This window comes from Nicotiana sylvestris, chromosome 10, assembly GCF_000393655.2.
Source record: "Nicotiana sylvestris chromosome 10, ASM39365v2, whole genome shotgun sequence".
NCBI classification, from domain to species: Eukaryota; Viridiplantae; Streptophyta; class Magnoliopsida; order Solanales; family Solanaceae; genus Nicotiana; species Nicotiana sylvestris.
Window position 1 is genome coordinate 5,202,109 of NC_091066.1, and position 10,451 is coordinate 5,212,559.

Consider the following 10,451-nt stretch of genomic DNA (forward strand, 5'->3'; position numbering starts at 1 on the left):
TGTATTATAATGACTGCAAACATTAATAGAACTATATTTTTTGTAATTTTCGAATTTATATAAAGTACCAAAATAAAGTACAATTTTTGTATTTTTCAAGTTTATGAGAGATACATAAACTAAAATTTATATATATATTTTTTGAAATTTTCTTTTTTGCAACGAAATAAAGTAAAAATAGTTAAAATAGCTATACTAGACCCAATTTCACATATTCACGCTAAAAATGTGAAAATTCTCGGGGAGGGTCAAAAATCACGTGCTTACAATTGCGATTACCAAATTCAGCTACCCTAAATTCTTTTTATACACGAACACGACAAAGGCTATGCGATTGCCAACCTCTGCTTGATCGACATACGCAAACGCGAGCTCAGCTCCGCGAACGCGAAGGCAAATCCGTCATGCCTCCAACCAATGCCTTGCGCGATCGCGTACTTGCCCTTGCGATCGCAAGAAACAACCTCGCCAGCTCCCAGTCAGTACTACGCGATCACGTGTCTATCTACGCGATCGCGATGAGCAACCCAAACACCAGAAACTAACAATCATAAACAAAGGATATATGGTCTGAAACTACCCCGAAACATACACGAGGCCCTCGAGACCCCGTCCAATTGCACCAACCAGTTCCAAAACACATTACGAACTTAGTTGAGCCTTCAAATCACATCAAACACCGCCGAATTCATGGATTGCACCTCACTCCGAGCTTAATGAACTTTAGAATTTTCAACTTCTACATTCAATGGCGAAACCTATCAAATCACGTTCGATTGACCTCAAATTTTGTACACAAGTCATATTTGATATTACGGACCTACTCCAACTTCCAGAATCGGATTCCGACCCCGATATCAAAAAGTCCACTTCCGGTCAAACTCCTCAAAAACCTTCAAATTTCTATCTTTAGCCAAATGGCTCCAACATGACCCACTGACCTCCGAATTCACTTCCGATCGCACTTCCAACACCAGAATCACCATACAGAGCTATTCCCAGACTCGAAATCCCAAATGAACATTGATAACACTGAAATGCACTTCAACCCAAACTTATAAAATTCTTCCAAAAATGCTAACTTTCACAATAGGTGCCGAAATATTTTTGGGTCTTTCAAAACCCGATATGGACATACGCCCAAGTCCGAAATCATCATACGAACCTGTTGGAACCTTTGAATCCTGATTTCGAGGTCGTTTACTCAAAAATCTAATCTTAGTCAATTCTTTTAACTTAAAGCTTCCAAAATGAGAATTCTCTTTCCAAATCAACTCCGAACTTCCCGAAATTCAATTCCGATCACACATGCAAGTCATTATACTTGAAGTGAAGCTACTCAGGGCTTCAAACTGTTGAACGACGAGCTAGAGCTCAAAACGACTGATCGGATCGTTACAGATGAGTTAAGTGACTGTTGCCTTGAGAGGCTGTACTTGCTTTTAAATTATTGTTGCACTTAGTTGTTATCTGTTATTGTTGTGCAATTTTTGAAAGATTCATATCTGGTTTACTTGAGCTCGAATTGATTTGACTTAAACTGCCGAATTTGAAAGCATGTTCACTCTTTACTGAAAACTTTTGAAGTGAACTGTATTTACATAGCTCGTCACTACTTCTCAGTTCCCTATTTATTTCTGTTAGTTACTGAGTTGGTTGTACTTACGCTATACCCCTGCACTTCATGTGCAGATCCAGGTGTGTCCAATCACAGAGGGTGTTGATCTCGAGTGTAGCTGATTATCGGAGACTTACGAGGTAGTTGTCGGCGCCCACAGTCATGTCTCTCCTTTCTTATTATATTTTCTCTCTTGTATTGGCATTTAGCACAGATTGTTGTACACCCTCTTTCTAGACTGGTTGTTAGATGTTTATGGTTTAGTGACATCCCGATGTCGGGCTATTATTCTGCACTTGTATTTTGGGTTTTACCTTGTTGTTATGTAAACCTACGGTTAATTTAATTGCCTTAACTAATTTCTGTCATATATTGAAAGCATATTGAAAGTGTCAACTTGGCTAGTTGCACGATAGGTGCCATTACGACGGGTTAGGTATTTGGGTCGTGACAACATGTTTCGGTTGTGAGCACGTAATTTTGCCCTAATACAAATTATTCCTCAAAAATATTGCAAAATAGTTTTTTAATTATTTCATAGAATTTCAGGAATTTTTCTTTATTTTTATCCAACTTGTTTTGCATTTATTTGCATATATTTAGAAATGTTTTAAACCATAAAAATCATAAAAGTATTCCATTATTCATTTCATAACATTTTAGATTTAATTGCATTTAGGATTTAATTACATAATTAAATGCATTATCAAACAAAAATCACAAAAAAATATATAATAGTTATTGTTATATTTTTAGTTTTTAGTTTTAAATTAGCAATTCTCTTTCATTAGTTTACATTGTTAAGTTAATTAACTAGTTGTCAGATTAAGTAGTGAAGAAATTAATTTTGCAATTTTAGTTTTATGATAGTTTAATTAGTGATTTTAAAAATTGAAAGGAAGGAAACAAGGAGAAAGGGTCTGTCTTGAGACGGATTAGGGCAATTTGTTGAAGGAATTTTTACCCCTATAGTAAAGGTTGATACCTTATTTATTTTAAATAAATACTCTTTTAAAAAATTATATTCCATATCTACCTTTTGATTTTTATAGCCAAATATCTATTTATGGTTACCTCCTACCCTTAAGCCATAAAATACTCTTTGTATTATTTTTCTCTCTCATTCTTTCAGATTTTTGCCGCTTTTTTCTCCTCTTTTTCTTCCTTGTTATTTCCTTGTGCGCCGCCAAAAAACCTATAAGCTTTCTCTTTCTTCTTGCTTTTTACTTTCAGAAAATCAGAAAAAGTCCCAAATTCAAAAAATGGCATCTTTCGCAAAGGCACCACCGGAGAACGAAGCGGCAGGAGCAAAGATTTTCAAGACCAAGTGTGCTCCAAATTTTAAGAGTTCCGAGTCAGAATCACGGCCCTCTTAACGAGACAACATTAGGGTTGTTCTTGAACAAAGACGACGGAGTTTGACGCTGAGCAACTTGAAAGAGTTGAGGGTATTTGCTCGACGACGGATTCACGAGAAACTAGGGTTTGTTCTTGAACAAAAACGACGGAGTTTGGGGCTGAGCAACTTGATTTTTTGTTAATATATTTCAATGTATTTTCAACGTATCACACTGTATTTTCATGTATTTAATTGTATTCATTGTCTTTTTTTTCATTGTAATTCAATGTATCTCGCTGTATTACATGTATTTCATTGTATTCACTATCTTTTTTTCATTGTATTTCAATGTATCTCGCTGTATTCTATGTATTTTATTGTATTCAGTGTCTCGCTATATGCAATGAATGTATTCATATATTTTTTAATTAATATAATTTATGTATTCAGATGTATTATATAATTTTTCTGAAAATTGCTATGTTTTTGAGGTATTTTTTGGTTGAGAATCTTTTTTATAACTGGAAATACAAAATTTGTGTGTTATAATTGAGTATGTTGAGTTATACTAGGAGTCTATTATGTTAATTGATTCACTTTCCGTTTAAAAACAGTGTAATCCCCTGTTTCACGCCGTAAATACAGTCGAATACAATAATCTGTCCAGCTGTAATCCCATGTTTCACGCCATGAATATAGTCGAATACATTCGAATACAACAACTGATTAGTTGGACTTCCCTGATTCACGCATATTTTTGCTACCGTATTCATTCACGCCTATTTTTGCTATTGTATTCATGAATACAGTAGCTTAAATACATCTAAACATCTTATAACAACATAGAACGTATCTACAATCCGTAATATAGCAAATGGTATCTATAGATAGCTAATTACCACTAAAAGATAGTGTTTTATGAAAATTTCTCTTTGTTAAATGGCTAAATTGCCAAAAGCTCCACATCACCTAGCCCAATCCCCACCTCCGCCACGCCAAGCCCCAAAGGCCCCAAACGACACTGTTTCCCCCATTCAATCCTAAGCACTCCCATTTCCCGTTTCATTATGAAAATTTTAATTGTAAAATAAAACTCATAATTCTAATTTGAAAATAAAAGGAGAAAAAAATAATTTTTTTTACGTATAATACAAAATAACAACTATTAAAAATATCAGTAGATTTTTTAACAAAATAATAAAAGGTTTTTTTTTTTTTTTAACTTTAAATGAATTCGAAAATCATAATTTTCTAATAAATGTTATATTATTTTAATTACATTGAAAAATAATTATAAATATTAAAGTATTTATATCTAAATACTTAAACCAAATAATGAAAAAAAGAAATAGGAAAACAAATTGTTGTTGGAAGGAATCGACCCCTTGACTTTCAAGGCCAAAACCAACTTCACACCTAGCTTTTAACCATTACACCACCCAGCACTCTACTTTTCATTTGGTGCACTAGATTCTATTTATCTGCTTTTCTTGCGCTTTCAAAGGGCGTTATATATAAAATTCAACTCGAAAAAAGATACTAAAATAGGACAGCTGTTCATTTTGTTTTAAAAAGAAGATGCCCTCTCACCTAATTTTTAGCAGAAAGATGGAAAATTCTGCATTTTTTAAAGAGAGTTGACTCCCCTCATTTTGGCACTGATTTTTGCTGCTGTTGAGTGTTCATTTGCTGGTGGATCTGCTGATTCCAGTTATTGTTCAAGGTTAGATACACAACTATGTACTTGTACGGTTTTATATTTTAGCCTTCTTTCATGAAATTCAAGTGTAGTGTTGTAATATTCCTTTGGTTAATTGTTTATATAGGTTTCAGTGTGTTGTGAAATGTTTGAAAAATGCTGAAGTGATAAATAATAACCCATTGTTATTTATCCCACACTGGGGGGTCAGACTTTACCCCTAACTTGTGAGGTGTAAGTTCAATTATCCATTTTGTATAATTTTGATCCGTAAGTTTGGGTATCTGAAATTGTATCTGCTTGTATAATTTAAAAAAAAAAAGTATTTTTAAAAGCTTCAAACATGCTATTAGTCTCACAAATTGTGTGTCCGTTACTAGTTGTAGTTTCTTGTGCACATAGGCGGAGCCAGGATCTGAAATTTCTGGGTTCGGGATTTTAGCCTTTTTAAGTTATTGAGTTCCAAAGTAATAATTTGAACATATTAAATATATTTCTTAAGACAAATATAGAGTTTGGACCAAAGTTATTGGGCCGCGCCTCGGTCTCTGGCTCCGCCCCTGCTTATGCACAATGAAACTCTAATGCTTTGGAGTTTGGATGATAGGGGCAACAACGTAAAACTAAAACACTTGCTCGAGTTCACCAGCAGCTAAATCATTGAATAATGTGACATAAGATAAATGATTATTTATGTATATACATATACAGCTAGCTGGCATTGATAATTTAAAATTCATAGTGGACAATATTATATTACATTTGGCAATAATTGAGAGTTGTTAAGTAGGTCTCATTCATTCCAAATGGTTCTTTTACAAAGTCTAACTGGATTGTTTGCACTCATTATTTTTCACAAATCTATGTTGTTGCTCTTACTAATGTTAGGCATGCATACTGCTGTTTGACATCAATAGATCAAGCTAATTAGGATGGAGGATGTCAACATTGATGAGAATGCTCCAACCCCTACACCAACTACTCAAGTAACTGAAGAGGAACCTGTGGGGCTTGAGGATGATGCTGACAAGATAATTAAGCTACTGACCAGAGGAATAAGGGAACGGGATGTTGTCTCGATTTTTGGCATGCCTGGTCTCGGAAAGACTACTTTGGCGAAAAAAATATTCAAAGATTCTTCTGTTGTTTCTCACTTTGATGTTCGAGCTTGGGTTACAATTTCGCAATCATATGATGTGAGAGAGCTGTTGAGGAATATCTATAAGCAAGTGACAGGTGTTAAGTACGATGATGGGGAGAGTGACATAGCCGATGTGTTGCGCAAGTGTTTAATGGGCAAAAGATATCTCATTGTCTTGGATGATGTATGGGAAGTTGATGCTTGGGATGAGTTAAGATTATGTTTTCCAATTGGTAAACAAGGAAACAGAATCATGTTAACAACTCGACTTAAACATGTGGCAATGGAAGTCAAGAACTGTACCGATCCTTATTCCCCTCGATTCCTAACCAAGGAAGCGAGCTGGAAATTGTTGCAGGAAAAAGCATTTCAAAAGGAAACTTGCCCTCCGGAATTACAGGATGTTGGCGTACAAATTGCGGAATATTGTAAAGGACTGCCTCTTACAGTTGTTTTGATCGGTGGAATTCTGGCGAAGAAAGAAAGGAATGTCTCAGAGTGGTGTGAAGTTGCAAACAATTTAACGTCTCATCATGGATCAGTTGAAAGTGAGAGCAACTTGGCAATACAATTAAGTTACTGCTATTTACCAGATCATTTGAGACATTGCCTTCTAACTATGGGAGTATTTAGGGAGGATGAAAAATTTGGAGCATCTAAATTGATGTTACTCTGGGTGGCCGAAGGCCTCGTTCAATGTAGTGATGAGAGAGGATTGGAGGAGGTAGCTGAAGGTTACTTGAGCGATATAATTTCTAGTAGCCTACTAATGGTTACAAAGACGACCTTTGATGGCAAGGTGAAGTACTTGCAAATTCATGATCTAGTGCGTGACTTTGTCTTAAACAAAGCTAAAGAAGAAAAGTTCATGCAAGTTATAGGGACACATAACCAATATCAACCTTCATATGATGAGGAACATCGAGTGTGCATTCACCTCGACCATAAGCTTCGTCATGATTTGGAGAGATTCAACAACAAAGTAGATATATTCCTCACAAGCGGCTCCACATCTTTTGGTCAAGATCTTAAATCGTTTTTTGTTACTAATAATGCGGATGATTTTCTTGCTTATAGAGATTTTTGGAGTAGTGAGTCTAGTTTTCACGGTACTATTTCTGAAGAGTATTTATCTCGTTCCTATCATTTCTCGTCAGTTGGAGACTTAAAACTTCTTAGAGTGTTGGATTTCAAGAACTGCATTCCAGGGGATTATACAAATATAGTTGATATACTGCAGTCACTAGTTTACCTGAGATACCTGGGAATGTGTTTCGAAAAGTTTTTTTTCGAGTGGGTATCACACATGTGCGACCTAGAAACTTTACTGGTGGATTCTGAGAGAATAGTAGAAGGGACACCTAATATTTGGAAGATGACGAAACTAAAGCATGTAGACGTAGGAACACTCTTACCTCGTGAGATATTTGCAATTTCTGAAGAAGGTCCGTCTAAGTTGGAGAATTTAAGGGCATTTAAAGGCATGTGTTTATGTCGTGAGGATATAGAGTTAATTGAGAGGTTTCCCAATCTTCAAAAGCTTCTCCTCGTAATAGGTGATAGTGATATTTATGAAGTTAACTCTCTCGTTCTGAAATTGGATGTTCTTACACAGCTTCAGTCCCTCGTGCTTGGTTCGATATGTAATATCACCAAGTATTATTTACCTTCAAGTCTCAAAGAGCTGATCCTCCGCGCAGTTAATATACTAGCAAGTGCAACTTCCACAATAGCTGCGTTACCCAACCTTCAAAGGCTGATATTTCAAAGGTGTATTTTCGAGCAAGAGGAGTGGGACGTGAGAGATATGGAGTTCCCGGTACTCAAAATCTTAAAATTTCAAAGCATTCATCTTAGGGGATGGCATGTCTCAGAATCATCATTTCCCATGCTTGAGAGTTTAGTGCTAAGATCTGTTGAATTGCTTGAGAAGATTCCTGACAGTTTTGTGGATATTGGAACTCTTACATCAATCAAGGTGATCTATTGTGATGATAATCTCAAGGCTTCAGCTTTGGAGATTAAGGAAGAAGTAGAAGCAACTACAGGATGTGACAACCTCAAGGTCGATATTCTTCCACATTACTCTCGGTATGTCTTTCTTTTCACCCTTCATTTTTTATGTGCCAAAATTCAAATTCTGTTGAAGTTTTATGACAATGTACATATGATGTTTCAATTATTTTCAATTTTCTTTTTTTCTAATTCTTTTTCACAAAAAGTTTAGCTTACTTTCATACGCTTGGACGCTATTGCCAGTCTCATTTAAAACTTAAAAAGAACTATAAGTTATATGACATATATATTAGCTGCTAGAATAAAACACTGGCTCAAAACTTTTCCAGAGGTTGTGGCTTTTATGTCTTTTTAACTGCTAATATATGCATTGAGCCACTCTAAACCCTATAAAGTGAAACCTATATAACACTTGGGAAATGGAGTTTTTCCACTCTCTCTATTCTTGACGCTACCCAATTGCCACTTGTTATCTTGTTGGATCATATTGGGAAGATGGAAAATCTGAACTAACTCAATTTATGAGTTTAATTCATTATGTTATTCTTGTTATAACTGCAGAATAGGTTTATATATATCTTATGTATGTTACATTAATCCGAACACGCTTTTCATTTTCACGGTTTATACAAATCAGTTAACTTGTGTTTAGTCAGCATGTTCGTGTCTCGTGGTGTTCTGATTCCTCTTTTGAAATAATTATATTAACTGTTTCGGAAGTCGAATATCAAATAGGTTTGTTCATTGAATGTTTCTTGCTAATGTCATGATAAGTATGTTTTAGAGAATCGTTTGTCTTGGTTATAATAATTCAAAGGTTTATGAGGCTTTAGGGGTTTTAATTAAGAATTGAAACGGCAGTAGAGCTGACACCTTGTCTAGTACCTTTAGAGAGTGGAAAACCAGAAGCAACATGGGCTGTCAGGGCATGCCTAATTTAAATATCAGGCTGTCCATACCAGCTGAATAGAATAATAGGAAAAGGGGGTAATGGGGTACTGAGATTCAGGGTGATGGGGGGAAATTGTTTCTAAATTGTTGGAAGTGCTTTTAAGAGCTGGAAAAGGATGAGTTAGAGGAATGTAAATACACATAGACACATTCTGAAAGAGAAAAAATACAATCTGAAAAGAGAGAGTTCAAAAAGAGGGTCGAAGAGAGTTTAAGAGCTTGGGGGGAAAGTGATCAGTTTTTTTTAGAGAGTGCTGGAGAGTTTAAGAGCAGAAAACCAAAAAAAAAAAGATACTGTTTCATTGCATCCATATATGTAATTCGAGTTCTAGACAGTGATTCTCATTCCTTTTGATTTCTTAAGTGGTTCAGTGGTCTATTGGTTCAGTTTTGGGTTTAATACAAGCTTGGTTGAGTCTGTTTGTCTTGGTATTTATTGTTGCTGTTTGTTTTTTTTACAAACTTTCTGGGCTGTGTTTGTGGCTGTTTGGAACTTCAAATTGCTGTTGTGAACTGGTGTTGTATTGCTGCTCGAATTACTGCTGCTGCTGATCTTTCTTCTACTTTATTTCTGTTCCAATTCCAGGTACACAACTTGACTTCAATAATTGTGAAGCTGAAATGTAAAGGATGAACTTGTAATTGAAGCCTGAAGATTTTAATTTAATTCAGTTTCTGATTTGTATATTTGAATGTTTTGTTCGTTAAGGATGTTTTGACTCTTGTTTACAATTGCGTTGGCTGAACTGAACATGGCTATGTAATAACTGGATTATAGACTATTATATCTTAGTTTTCTTGGATTGGTTTTCCTAGTGAATCACCAATTGTAGTTAATTCCTTGTTAGCGGATTCTTGCACCTGTTGAGTACTGGTTGTAGCCAAATTCATGGTACAGAGTAGTTCATGACTAGCCATAGTTAATTTCATGTTAAAGACCTTTGTGAATCCGTTTAGCGTAGTATAAAATAAAACTTGGAGTGGCTGTTTTGTTTCATTCTCAACAGGTAATTTAAATATAACCAGGTTGTATAAGGATTGTAGTAGGCTGCCAAAATTTCCCTGGATGGTTTACTACGGTTGTATAGTGTGACTTGATTTCAGTAGATCTTTTAGAACCTTAGTTAAAGGCTTACATTGAATGTTTAATTTCAGTAGTTATAAAATAGGCTTGAATGGTTTTTAGTCTCAATGTGTCCTTCAGCAGTACCATTAGGAAATCGTGAATCATTAAAGTGGTTAGTGTTAGTTCACTTTTTTTTCATGACAGATCATAAGCATTGATTCGTTTCAATAATTGTAAAAACAAGTTCAAATAGCTTCGGATTTCATATAGTTCACGTCCGTAGCCCAATAGTTTAAAATACCAAGTTATTTGAGTACTAGTTCAGTACTGATAATGTAAATAAAGTACTGTTTTGGTCTGGGCCATCAGATGATTCGTTTGGAGCTGATTGGGCTGCCCAGATTCATGTTGCGATATTCCCGTCCGGGCTCGAACCCCGAGCTCGTTGGGACGCCAACGTCCTTGTAGGCCCAATGTTTGAGGCAACCCTTCTCATAGTAAGGTTGTTGACATATTAATTAATTAGGGCCTTTTCTTTACTTCTTAGAGACAGAATAAAATAGCAAATCATAGTCGCTTTAGGTTTGCCTTTTAAATAATAAATGAGACGAGTCTCGCCAA

General features: G+C 35.4%; 1 protein-coding gene across 3 annotated transcripts; it reads left to right on the top strand.

The window, feature by feature from the left end:
• The first annotated feature begins 4,513 nt into the window (after positions 1-4,513).
• Positions 4,514-9,584, top strand: LOC104213813 (late blight resistance protein R1-A-like). 3 transcript variants are annotated; one of them, XM_070160330.1, is made up of 4 exons: positions 4,514-4,680; positions 4,784-4,888; positions 5,574-7,888; positions 9,351-9,584. In XM_070160330.1, the coding sequence occupies exons 3-4, from the start codon at positions 5,589-5,591 to the stop codon at positions 9,361-9,363; spliced, it is 2,313 nt and encodes a 770-aa protein (XP_070016431.1). In that variant the 5' UTR covers positions 4,514-4,680; positions 4,784-4,888; positions 5,574-5,588; the 3' UTR covers positions 9,364-9,584. The 3 variants fall into 3 exon arrangements, with proteins under 3 accessions (XP_070016431.1, XP_070016430.1, XP_070016429.1); XM_070160329.1 differs by lacking the exon at positions 4,784-4,888 and having other exon boundaries at positions 5,545-7,888; XM_070160328.1 differs by lacking the exon at positions 4,784-4,888.
• Positions 9,585-10,451: the final 867 nt, after the last annotated feature.

Bases quoted from the DNA above. Each gene is read 5' to 3' on its own strand.
- LOC104213813 (XM_070160330.1), top strand. From the start codon at position 5,589: ATGGAGGATGTCAACATTGATGAGAATGCTCCAACCCCTACACCAACT.